The sequence below is a fragment of the Hippoglossus hippoglossus genome, chromosome 16 (genome assembly GCF_009819705.1).
Source record: "Hippoglossus hippoglossus isolate fHipHip1 chromosome 16, fHipHip1.pri, whole genome shotgun sequence".
In the NCBI taxonomy this organism is placed as follows: domain Eukaryota; kingdom Metazoa; phylum Chordata; class Actinopteri; order Pleuronectiformes; family Pleuronectidae; genus Hippoglossus; species Hippoglossus hippoglossus.
This window is the reverse complement of record NC_047166.1, coordinates 7,796,561-7,810,193: the sequence shown is the minus strand read 5'-3', so window position 1 is coordinate 7,810,193 and position 13,633 is coordinate 7,796,561. Positions and strand designations below refer to the sequence as shown.

At 46.6% G+C, this 13,633-nt stretch overlaps 1 protein-coding gene across 3 annotated transcripts in view; it reads right to left on the bottom strand.

Annotated features, from left to right (window-relative positions):
* The window catches only part of bcam (basal cell adhesion molecule (Lutheran blood group)), a 52,099-nt gene extending 38,851 nt beyond the window's left edge, over positions 1 to 13,248 (bottom strand). The window contains exons 1-2 of one of the 3 annotated variants that reach the window (XM_034611417.1): positions 13,232 to 13,248; positions 12,911 to 13,113 (exon numbers count right to left, since the gene is read on the bottom strand). In XM_034611417.1, coding sequence (XP_034467308.1) covers positions 12,911 to 12,971 — 61 coding nt within the window. In that variant the 5' untranslated portion in view covers positions 12,972 to 13,113; positions 13,232 to 13,248. Of the gene's footprint in view, positions 1 to 12,910; positions 13,149 to 13,231 lie in introns of those variants that run through there. The other 2 variants (XR_004616525.1, XM_034611416.1) reach the window with 2 other exon arrangements.
* Positions 13,249 to 13,633: the final 385 nt, after the last annotated feature.

Sequence of the window (13,633 nt, the reverse complement as noted above, 5' to 3'; positions counted from 1 at the left end):
GACATCTGTGATCACACGTCTGCCTGTGCTCTTCATTCTCAGGGTGGGGGATGGAGAGAGATCCAGATGAAAGCAGACGCAACACTATTGAACTTATTTCAATCAGATGAACTCAAAGGCAGCGGCGGCTTTGCTGTGTAGCTTCACCTCCCATCAGCATCATTCATTTATTATTTCCCTGACATGAAATCACAGGCCTGTGGGCAGCTGCGGCTCAGGAGGTAGAGCAGGTTGACTGCCAAGCAAATAGTCGGTGGGTTGATCCCCTGGCTTCGTCCGGTCTTCCGCTTTTTGAGGCGTCAATGAAAGACACTGAACCCAAAAGTAAGAAACGCTATATATAGTATTAATGTAGCCTCTTAGTGTAAAGGGCTTTGAGATAAGATGGGAAAAGCACTGGAAAGATTCAGTCCATTTGTAAAAAGATGTTTTTTTTAATGAAGGTCACAGATAACTTGGAGCTTGAGTAAGAGATTCACTTTACATTTCCAAACAAAAGATGTGAGTTTAACTCCAATAATGTCCTCTGTCCCTGTATGTCACCAAATATCACTTGGTGATAGTGTGCTTTTGTAATGCCTTCGTTAAAATTACACATGGGCTGCAGTTGGGTTAGGGACCCTGAGGCAAGTTTTGACATTTATGGTGGGGAAGGTTTAAGACGGTGTTTAAGAGGGGTTTGCAGAGGCAGGCAGAAGCTTGTCCATGCAGGTATATGGCAGGAAGGGGGAGAGTGGGGGAAGACGGGAGGGCTCAGGAAGGAGGAAGGAGGAGGAGGGGGGGATCTGTCAAACTCTGGAAGAGGTGAGAAGAACTAAAGAAGTGTGAGCTGAGGAATGTGGAAGAGAAGTTATGGAAAGCTGACGGACAGGACGATGTGGAAGCTGTCGATCACCCGCTGTGCCACAGAATTTTCCATGACTTCAACCCTCCGTCTCCCGAGCAGAGAGGTGGCTGGGAGGCAGGGAAGCCATCGTCGCATCTCCATAATGAGCTGTGAACCGCAGGCTGAGGTGGCAGGGAGACAACACTCGGAGGTAACACTCTTGCTTTAGGTTCCAGTCGTGCACAAGTGGAGGCAGATGGGCTCCAATCTCCCAGTAGATTGAGTACAGTGTGTTCCCTTGATTAAAAAGGCATCATATACATTCAGTATACGAGCACCCAGATGCTCACCACCCTCTGGAGACATAAATCACAACAACTGGTGGCTTCTTCCACAATATTTTGCGAATAATTAGCCACATATAACACGCCTGCTATGCCACAAAAGCTGCATGATGCAAGATCCCATATAAGAAAATACAACCATTTTGTGCAGACAAAGCACAGGGCTACTGCAGGGAAGTGTCTTGAGTGACATTTTTCTGTTGAGCAGTTGCAGGAAGTGAGAAGTTGAGCAATAAAAACGCTCGGTATTTCTGCAATACAAACTCCACTTCCCACCCACATGCATAATAACCTCATGTGAAAACAAGTGATAACAGTTCTGCATAAATATATCTGATAATTCTTTCCATTTTGGACGGTGTGGCCCCAAAAAGCCAGCTGCTTCAAACAAACAGAAGCGCTGCTGTGTGTCAGTGTTACCGGCTAATGTGGTTTACGGGCAGACCTGTGAACCGAGTCTGGCTCAGGCTGATATGGGCGCTTGTTTCCACGGTCCAAAGCCAACCGGCCAATCATTTGGACATTGTCTCATGTTTGCACTGGAGGCTTTGGCTGCCCTCTGTGAGTCAACTGACTGATAATCCACTGCAGGGGCTCTCACCACATAGTGGAGCGGGAACAGTCAGAGAGAAACAAGAAGTAGAGAGAACGAGGTGTGACGGATGTGCCATGACAAATCACCTGAGCAAAAACGGTATTTGGCGGAGGCAGTAATAGCAGTAGTGAGAGGGGGAGAATCCGAGAAACAAGAGGAACTGGAGGAAGGTGAAAATGTCAAAAGACGGGAGGGAGACGACAAAGGAAGAAATGAGGACACGGAGAGAAAGAGGTGCAGACGGTGTTGTAAGTTAACACATGCAACATGATCTGGGGTCTATGACCGTCCAGCTGTCTTTTTCTCTTTCTCAGTCCCTGCCACCGTTTTCTTTGTCCCGCTAAATATGCTACGCCTTGCCCATGGGAGACGGCAAAGAAAGAGAAAGAAATAAAAAAAGCACAGAGTTGGCGGGGGAAAGAGAAAGTTGTCGATGAAGGAGGAGGTCCTGTTCTGATACTTGGATACAACTGAAGTGTGGGAGGAGAGAACAGGTGGGCAGCCACATGAAGACAAGTATGCCATTGTGTTGGGTGGTATCTCTGTAACCATAAGTTCCATGTCTCCTCAAAATGCTCCTCGAGTTTATGGCCATTTTCTGGAAAATGTACAGAAAATTGGGTCTGGACACTTTCCTGAGTTTGTCCGGGTCAGACGTGTTCACAAAACATTCCGGCGAGGGGTGGCTCCTGGGTCGAGTGTGCAGAAGGCAGGACATGACGTAAAAGCAACGGCGGCATCGGCCCTTATCGCCAAAATCTCGCAAATCTCACTGTGTTTCCTCGTTGACATCTTTGTCAGCATCATTTACATGTATGGCACCTCTTTTTCATCCTGAGATCTTTATTATTTGTAGTTTTTTGCACTTTTGTGTCCGACATGCCCTCACTTTTTCTGGGCATTTTACGAGGGGTCTGGCATGAACAGTTCTGGAAGAGAACAAATGACTCTGATGTTTACGTTCTCACATTCAGTTGTGCCAGAAAACTTCAGGAGAATGTGCAGACTACAGTGCACGTCTGAAAGCAGCTTATGTGAGTTGAGGGTTAGCATTAGCTTGGTGTTAGTGTGGGATACTGTGCTTTGACTTTGATTGACCTGTCATGCCGATGGTGGGCCTGGCTTTGATGCTCTCCTGAGCCGTTACACCAACTGACGCCAAACGGACGCACACACACAGGCACACACAAACAGATGGAGCGAGGCAGGGTGTGTGTGCATGTGTGTGGGTGAGGGGCTACAGAAAAGGGTGCAGGGTGGTGGATGGTAGATTTTTGGCGAGCTGTACCTTGCTTACTTCCTTGCCAAGGAGAACAGGCTCTGACTCTGACAGCCTGGATCATGTGCCACCAGCTGGCAACTGGGAGACACAACCATGGGGGCACAATGTGACACACGGCACATCGGGAAAGGCGACAACTTTCGACAGAGAAAAGGAGGCATGAGAATAATTTGAGAAATAAAGGAAACAATTCAGGTATTGTTCCTTTTTAATTAAACCTTGATTTCCCCATTTTTGGTCAAATATATAAAAAATTGTATTAATCCTCTAATCGAGAAAGAGAAGTGGTTCTAGCCACGTGAGGCCCTTTAGTGCACTGGTGGGCTCTCCTCCTCTTAAATCCACCGCTGTCCCATCACCAGCTGGTACCGCCATCGATGTGGGTCTGGACGCGCACACACACACACACACACACACACACACACACACACACACACACACACACACCTATTTATAACCTCTGTTAAGTCCAGATTCCAGTTCACATTGGGGTTGCAGAAACGTTCACATGCTCTTAACAGCCCCGTCTGCTCCAAGTGACGGGTGCCCACACACACAGCAAAGCCCTGTCATACACCCAGCCCTAACTCTCCCCTTTGTCACACGTGCACAAACACGCACGCGCACACTCTGGCATGTTACTTCAGTTAAAGGGGTGTGCATTCCAGACACACACACACACACACACTCTGTACACACTTTTAAAAACCCAGACACCTCTTCTCACGAAAATGCAGATACACACACACACGTAAATATCTGCACATGCATGTAGTCATCCATGTGTGCACATGGTTTAAACATCAACAAGTACCACCGGTCGTCAGGCTCTCCCTTTCACTGTGCCCCAACTCCCTTCACTCCCTTCACTCTACACCTCCTCTCCTCTCCATTCCTTTCTCCTTCCTTCCCTCTCCCTGTCTCCCTCTTGGCTGTGTATGTGTCTGTGTGCGTGTGTGTGTGTGTGTGGATGTGTGTGTGTAATCAGGCCAGTATTAATACCTGCATTCCAACAGCCTACAGGAATGTCTTAACAATGTAGCCTTGTTCAGGTGCAGAGAGACAAAGAGACCTCCCTAAAACACTGTGTGCTACGAGTGCAGCAGTGAGGAGTCCCAGGGCTGCAGCACATGAGAACTGAGGCGCATTATGATTTTGAGATGAACACTGTTGAGTGGAATACACTTGGCTCTTGTGCTGCCTCCAGCACTCGAGGCCAATATTCATACTCATGCATACACAGTATTACAAAGTACTGTATAGCACTTGATAACACTCTCTCTTAGCCGCAGAGTGTACAAGCTGAGAATGCACAGGGCAGATACTCGTGCAGCTGAGCTATGCTGCTTCATCACTCCTCTAGTCCTGCTTTATTGATTTCATGTTTCATCTTGTAATGTCAGATTATATCATGTTGCAATGGCATCCAAATTACAGCTGTGGTGATTAGTCAAACACTCTGTAGATAATAATCAGCAACTGTTTTTTAGATATTATTTGTTTGATTGTAAAGTATTTTTTAAGAAAAACAAATATATCCCACTGTAAATCAAACAAGAGAAGACATTTAAAAATAGCAGCTGGGGTTTTCGGGTTTTGCCTTTTTAGACCAAACAAATAAATAATTAAAGGGAGAAAATAATTGGCAGATTTAACAGATAATGGAAATTATAATTGGTTGCTGCTTTAGCCCAAACTAATTATTCCAAGATAATTGCACTCAAAATGAGTCATTTTGTTCCACTGAACATAATCTATTTTTCTTATCATTGTAAATGTGGTTGGCCGTAGTGTGATGTGATGCATTTCAATGTGGGGAATTATTCTTATTAATATACTGATATTGATTTCAAGGCTAAAATAGAAGCTGAATAGAAGAGAAAATGAAAAGCAGTGACATACTGAAGGCTCCATCATCCTCCCATCCTCCTCCCCCCCCTCCCTCTGCCTGTCCCCCTTTGTCAGGCCTTATTATTGAACATGTGTCCTTTCTGCCTCTGCCATTAACCAACCCCACCCTCGCACACTGCCTTCAATGCACACACACACACACAAAGTGGAGCGCACACTCCCAAATTGCTAATTGACATGGGGAGTTGGTGCTTCTTCCATCATTCTCCAGGGAGACGAATCTCGAACGTGTGTGTGTGTTTGTGCGTGCGTGTGCGTGTGCGTGTGTGTGATGTGAGTGGGGACTGGGGATCAAAGAGGGTCCTCCACGCTGCCTGTCCAAAAGCTCTCAGCCCCTCTCAACACTCCATACAGCAGCCAGCAATGGCCGACCATCTATCGTACTCATCATTCACGAGTAAAGCACAACGTGAATGTACAGTACGTTCAGCTGACTCCAGCTTGATAATCATTCAGAACTAATAGTTAACTAAATTTAGACTTACTGCTGCAACATGTCCGTCGGGGCTGAATGCAAGATGCTCTCGAGGAAAAACACCGGGGTTATAATTACTTTAGCCCTTAATAACAAGAGGCTAAATCAGTTAGCCACTCTGTAAGTCCAACATTATCCCCACAATAACTATCCATCACGTTTGTTGTTCTGCAGATTGCACAGACACATAATTGGGAATCATTTAGCCTGATGGAGCCATAACCCAATTGAAGGCAATTGATTTTGGATTAAATATTCATATGGAGTAGGTCTAAAGCTTGTACCTTTTTTCCTGGTAGACTGAATCAAAACACAATGCTGTGAAACATGACTCTGCTTGTGTTACTGGAAAAAGGCCCCAACTGAAGAACAGCTTTGAAAAATGCACTTCACCTAATGGAGGACTTTCTACCACTGCAGCACTGAAGTGATGCAACTTTGCAAATACATGTACATCAGTGGAGAGGGAGTGGAAGTCAAAGCCCTTCTGGATTTGGATTATTGCCATTAGCTGAACTGTCAGTTAAAAAAAAAAGATTACCTTCTCCCAGTGCTAAAAATCACCACCGATTTGAGACGCCCTGCTTGTCTTGGTTCCTACTATTCAGACTTTTGCAATGATTAAACAACACATGGTCAGGATGATACATGTATTTCCTACGGCCCTTGGCAGGGGTGACTTATGACGGATGGAGGGTGAAACAGGGTTGGACGAGGAGAGAGACAGAGGGGTGTGAGAGATGGAGAGATAGGAAAACACGGTGATGGAGGTGATGATTTACAGAGCTGGGCAAAAGCAGGGTGTAGTAATGAGACCGCAAAAAACTAATTCCAGGGAGAAATATAACTAAGAGGAAACTTAAATAACTCACACTGAAGTCAGGAAGAGGAACTGACGTGATGAGAACATTAACAGTCAGAGCATAGTAACTTTACCCCTCTACTCCCTTTCAAAGTCAAGTTCACACAGGCGCAGCGGTGCAAAGGGAACTTTTGTGCTGTGGTAGTTGTTTCAGAGGGGCTCGTAAGTGAAACCTCAATAAAACAAGGAGGGGTTATGTCCTTAGGCAAGTTGCCTGACTCAGGAAACCTGAAAACTGACACTGGATCTGTTTCGGTGATGACACCCTGGCCTGGCTCTCAGGTAACATGGGGAGCCCCCACTTCTCACACACACACACAGACGTGAAGTCATACCAAACATCCAACACACAGCACCAAACACTTGTGTTGTAACACAAATACCACCTCTGGGTCTCACATACACACCAACCCACTTTTCCCCTCCTCCACGTACTGCTCCTCCTCTTCCTTCCCACCGTGAAGGATTGAAGTTCCCACTCCAGTCTCTCAGATCCCCCCGGCCCAGTTAAAGGAATAGGATCTCATTGTCAAACAGTGACCAGCCTCACCGGAGAGGTTAACCACCGCTGCTTAACCATTAACCAGATTAAAGTCGGGTGGGGTGTGAGGGGACGCAGAGGAATGTTCTCCAACAGATGGAGCCGGGAGATTGGACAATGTGAGCTATGTGTGTACAGTGTGTGTGCACATAACGCATGTAAACACAGAAACTTCTGTAGCCTGGTGAACTTTTAGTCACCCTCCTGGTTATCATCATGCAATATGGATAAGGGAGGAGAAGAATCCTTTGGGGCTCCTCTACCATCATATTTTTGAAACCACTCCCTGGGAAGCAAGAATTACTGGGTCAGAGGTGAATTTAAATATTTGTCCCCAGGCTTCATATTTTGCCTCGGTTACATGGGAACTGTTCAAAATCACGTGCAATCGATTTCCGGGAGCATTTTCTGAAATGTCAAACAACTAAGAGGCAAACGAGTTAGATGCAGGGTGCGTGCACTGCAAAGAGTGTCACTCCCTCTCTCCTCCCCCCACACCAGGCCAAAAACTGGTGGTGTAGAAAGACACAAGGTGGTAATGGAACCCCAGTGAGTGTGTGTGTGTTGTAGTTGGAGGAGTGTGTGTGTGTGGGGGGGGGTTGGAAGGGCTTTTTTGGAGGGGTGCATTCAGCAACTGCTGCTGAGGCAACTGTTGATGTCTGAAAAGCAACAGCTTGCGGGGCTCCCAGAGGACGCCCTGCCAGCCAGCAGTCAGATGGAGGGTTTAGGGTTGGAGGGGCGCAGGGGTTAGGATTTCTTCTCCGCTGCCAGGAAAATGATCTCCTTGGCCGCAGATCCAGGCTTTTCCATGGCATTCCCCATCCCTAATTGGTATTCCTCAATCCTGACATAGTCCGCCTGTCTGATCCGCACTGCTGCTATCTGTGCCTTTATCGCTTTTGTTCGCTTGATCCCCACGTACGTGCTATTTGATTGATCAAAACAGCTGGACAGGACAGAAGAAGAGTGTTGAAGAAGACTATGTTTTGAGGCAGATATAAAATATGTAGTTTATCGTGCTGTAGTTATTTCCTTGCTGGTGCAGATTTGTCCTGCGCACGGCTAAAAGTGCTCACGCCAGTGCTGCATTGTACATTACTAAAGCACACGCTGAGAAATTATCCTCATCTTGCTGCGGCACTCTGCTGAAATGGATTGGCAGCACTTAACCTCGTCTCCCAATAGAGCTTTGTGAATTTCCAATTTTGCTCCAACCCTGAATTTCAATGCAACCCCCCCCCCCCCCCCCCCCCCCAAACCCCACCCACCTCGCCCTGCGACTAAAACAACCATCAAATGTAGAGACAAGGACGCACACACAGATGTGGAGCCTCATTTCAAGGCTGCATTTGAAATCACCCATCGCCACCATCCTTCCTCCCCTGAGAAGAGACTGCACGGTAGCAAGAAAAAATTCCGCTTTAATCATCTCTTATCCCATCAAAAGATCTGTGTTTATCCCCCCGTCTCTGATTTCTCCCATCCTTCCCTTCCTCTTCTCTTTTTTCCCCAACTTTCTCATCTTCTTTTTTTTTTTAATATTCGTGTGTCAACTTATATTCAACGTTTTCAGACCTATAAACCTGCTTTGAAGATTCAAATACAGACTGTGGCAGAGACTGTCACCGGACTTAATTTGTGCTTTGGAAAGTGAAAACCAATGAACGTGCCAAGCAGGGGGAGGATGGTCATTCTTATTTCAAAATCATTAATAGCAGCCATAAATCTGCTGAGGAATGGGGCTCTTGGGATTGGTGTGAAAGCAAACAGAGTCCTCTGGCACTGAAACACTGCAGGCAATCTTACTGATGCTATGAAGGGTCATTAACTGTGACCCACGCACAAAAGCACAGTGGTCGGAACAGGCAAAAGGCAACATGGTAAATCACAGCAAGCAAACACACAGACTCACACACACGGGACTGGACGTCCAATGGGCTCCTCTCAAGTGTCGTTGTAAAGAACAAAACAGAAAGAATGTCGGGTAATAGAGAGACGGGCCGAGACAGACAGAGATAAGAGGGGATGAGACAGAGACATAGACAAAGCTGGTGCTTTTGTTTGTGTGTGTTTATGAGTTTCTATGGAAGTGTGGTATGTGTGTGTGTGTGTGTGTGTTTGTGTGTTTGTGTGCGTGTGTGTGTGTGTGTGTGGCTTCAACTCTTTTGAAGCTCCTGTGAGGAGATGGCGATGAAACCTTTCTGTCTCATCCTGTCTTAGTTACTTCAAACCAGGATGAACCACATGCGTAGAACCCATCATCTCCTGATGCTCGGTTTCCCACCGGTGCTCGCTAGGAAACATCAGCGCCTTATCAAACCTCTGTATTAAGTTTAATGTGCCATTCAACCATTCAATAATAAGCACAAGTGGGTGAAAGGCTGACAAGCTCAAACCAATGTCCCGGAGTTCAGTGTTTACTTAATGAACTTCCCTGCACGAGTCAGCGGGAACATGCCTTTTTATTGTGAATGACTGATGTTTAACTGGGGACCCCTGCTGAGTGACGTCCTGTCAAACCACAAGAATGCACCGTGGCTGTGAACAGATTCCGTCTCTACACCTGTAACACTGACTCTGTGTGGTGAGAGGCAGGCCACATTGAGGCTACCTGTTTGCATGTGGATTACTGCCTGTGACTTGTGGTGAGAGGGGGCTTTAAAAGCAAGAAAGGGTCCCCCCCCCCCTTTTTCCACAGAATTTTAAGTGATGACACACAAACACACACATTGCAGCGCAAGCTCGAGCGTGTCCAGAGGAATGCCACTCATTCCATCTCAGTGCTCTCAGTGTCTCACACATAGTCACAAACACACGGGGGAATGAATCACCTCAACAGTAACAACCCAACCATTCCAAGACCCCCCCCCCCCCCCCCCCCCGGGGCCTAAATTACAAGGGGGCAAACATGGACTTGCTCTCCCAAAGCAGCAGCTATTAATCTGTCACTCACTGCTATACGAGCTAAGGTTTCCAGTGTTGCATAACACTAGAATGTTGCAATTGGGAGGCTCTCTGTGTGTCTGTGTGTGTTCTTACAGCATATATGTGTGTATCTCTACACTACTTTACAGTTGTGTGAATGCACACTTAAGTGAATGTATTTGATCAGTGAATGATTAAGAGGGTTTTTTGCATTCAACCATTCCAGGATGCACGTGTGTGCTTGCACAAACAGAAGTCAAAAACCAAGTGCCCCAGGACAGAGTTTTAAAAAAAGTCCCCTGGTTTTTATCTCCTCAAGGCTAAATGGCTCTTTTTCTGGCCTAATACCATAATAATTACACATGGCTGCAGGGGTGCACGTTTGATGCTGCGCCGGCAGGGGGGAGAGAAATTAAAAGTGAGGAAATGACTGTGGGAATTAAGGCAGCGATAGACAAAGAGGCTGACGCTGCGTGTTAGTGGTGAACACCTTGAACTCAGCTGATGCTTGTCACAATGATTCTCTCCACCGGTCTCTGAATACTTTGGAGCTGCCACAGCTTAGCTCGGACTCATCTAATCATTTGACTCTTGTTTGGTCTCTTTACCTTTAGGTGACTTTGTACTTTTTCATCCCCCCCAAAACAAAACCAAGTTAAGAGAGCAACTAAGACTGATCTAAAGTACCTACACATTTATTTCAAAAACGTGACTTTTCTTTGTCATTTCCTTGGTGATTGTTTCTAATTTCGGAAGGAATGTGCAATCACAATTTTGAGACACCTGAAATGAAGTTATAATTCTGCATGTTTCCTCTGTGGAGGCCTTAGCTGCAAATGAACCGGCAGTGGCATCTCAGAAGCGTAGAGCAGGAGCCATTTAACAACAGGTCTGGGGGGGGGGGGGGGGGGGGGGTCAAAGGGTCAGTGCAGTCCTGGGCACAGGCATGCTGAGCACCTCGGGGTGTCCTGCGTTGCCATGCATCACATATCTGTGTGTCAGAAATATGAACATAGATATACAGGCTGAGAAATGTGTAGACACACTTGCAGGAGAGGACACACACCCAGGTGTTTGGTGAGCCATGGTTTTATTTAGTGCACTGCATACACTGACATAGTTGCAGGTTGCAAGAGTGTGACCATTAATTGTGAAAATGTGGGTCTGTGTGACAGAATCCCACTGAGACCCAACAAGAGCTGCTATTATTAGACAGAGGTATGCTGGTGTGTGTGTGTGTGTGTGTGTGTGTGTGTGTGTGTGTGTGTGTGTGTGTGTGTTTGTGTGTGTGTGTGTGTGTGTGTGTGTGTGTGTGTGTGTGTGTGTGTGTGTGTGTGTGTGTGAGAGAGAAAGAGACCTGGCAAAGCTTTTCCCTGAAGAAACTCATCTTGCACCAAAGTAGAACAAATACCCTCTTTCTCTCAGACTTCACCAGACTTCAGGGCGGCAGAGCTCAGCACCTGGACCCAAGCCTTTAAATCAGTGCACCGCAGCTGTAGAGAGGGATGTGTGATCTACACAGTGTCCATCAATTACAGGGCACCTTTTTAGACACCTGTTAAAAGGCTCCATGAAGGGCAGACGAGAACAACAACCGTCTGTGAGATCAGAAAAGAGGGAGAGGCCGATCGGAAAAAAAAGAAGATGTGGAAAACGAAGTGGTGCAAAGAGGAACATGAGAGGAAGTGAAAGTGATAAACAAATCTGATATTCAAAAAATGGCTGCAGAAGTGATGAGAAATACACCAGGATCCACTGGGGACAGGGCGGTTTAGAGGGGGAAATGAAAGATGGAGGGAGGGTAGTGTCGGACATCAGTTCAGCCCCGCCCTTTACCTCGTCCTGCTTCAAACCACCAGAGGCTGCTGCTCCGGCTGGGAATAAGAAACTACTTTCTCTAATTTACCACAAAGCATTCTAGCAAATTTGATTTCGACAAACACAAATAGCCTCAAAGGAGTGACTGACGGCTACGCTAGATTTCTCCAGAAAAACATCAAACAAATAACCTATTATACGGATAACAAGCAATTTAATATCACAGTGACACTAATAGAGATTTTTACTCTAAAAGAGAATAAAAGCCAGTTCAACATGATCCCACCAGCAGCTTGTTAATTCCCTATAGGGGCCATTAACCACTGGAGATCAACGTACAAAGTACACTGAGGTCAGTAATAAACGTATGGACAACCACAGCACCTCCTGGGATCAATACACAGTGGGCTTTGGTCGATAACCGCAAACCTTCCTTCACAGATCACATAAGGCCAAAGTCAAGTTGCATTTAGACCAGCTCCTCTCTGGCAGCCCTGATGGGTGAGGAGGGTGTGGAGGGTGTGGAGGGTGAGGAGGGTGAGGAGGGTGAAAACAGGAGACGCAAATCCCGCAGATCAGACATCAAAGCGCTGGAAACTGCAGCACAGCAGCAGCAGCCAGACATGGCAGCATGAGAAGGACTGGGTGAGCAGGGCCTTCAAAATAAAACCCTATAGTCTACTCTTCAGGTGAAACCGATGGATAAACAATAGGGGGTTCAAATTGTAATGTGGACATTAATGGTTTAAATACGTTTTTTTTTTTTTGAAGAACACATTTTCCACAGGTGGACATTGTGTCTTTCAAAAAAAAGTTTTACTTTGAAAAGTCAACATGTTTTATACTTATTTAATGCCCATTGGCTTGACATGCGGTGTCCGGAGGACAGAACCCCTGTGCCACCGCAGTCCTGTGCGCAAAGACGTGCGTAAAGAAGTGCGGAGCCACCACTAACCCACCAACCATCCCCGCAACGTCGGTGCTGCGTAAACCTGCTGCACAGTAACGTGTCCTATTTATAAACCCACTTACTCCACTGTAGTTTAAACATGAAATCGTTACAGGCTGAACCCCAGCAACACGTTAACAGGTTGTTCAGCCGCCAACACGCAGCGAACAAACTACAAAGTGTCTGATTGAACTTAACGAGCCGCTCCTGACGCGCTCACTGCGGCGGGGGACGGACACGTTTTCGTCTGCGGGAGAGGAAAAGTGAAAACCTCCAGCCTGAAGCCAAGAAAAACCTGCTCCGCCTCGGAGCCGAGGTGAAGTTAGTGGAGGGAGAAAATCATTTTAGAAAACATGTCGCGGAAAGTATGAAAGAGACGTACCCAGCAGTGCCCAGAGCAAGGTGCACAGGAGCGACGCGCGTCCGAACATTATCCCGTCCATGTCTGCTTCTCTCAACTTTTTCAAGGAAAAGTATTCACGGTGTTGTTGTTCTTTAGTCTTTGTGCAGAGTGGAAATCTGGCAGCAGTTACAGTCTTCTTCCTTCTTCCACTGCTCCAAAGCTTTCTGGACCCCTCTCTCTCTCTCACACACTGCTGAAGGAGTGCGCCTCTCTCTCTCTCTCTCTCTCTCTCTCTCTCTCTCTCTCTCTCTCTCTCTCTCTCTCTCTCACACACTGCTGAAGGAGTGCGCCTCTCTCTGCCTCTCTCTCTCTCTCTCTCTCTCTCTCTCTCTCTCTCTCTCTCTCACACACACACACACACACACACGCAGAAATCTGATGCTGGTGGTGGCAGTTCACTTGGTTGATATATTTGCACAAAAGGTGATCCCCCCCCTCCACTCCTCCTTCTCCTCCTCCCAATACAACCCCCTCCCCTCTCCCTCTCTCTCTCTCTCCCTCTCTCCACCTCACTTGCAGTGAAAAGACCTGCTTGACTAATCGTGTAGTAGCCCAGGTCCACTGGGGCCTGCAGGATTTCTTTCAAGAAACTTAAAAGTGATTTTATCATGATGCTCCAGCTCTCTGCGACTCCACTAAATAAATAAATAAAACCTTAGACAAAATAACCTAAGTTATTTCAGGACATACATACATACATTT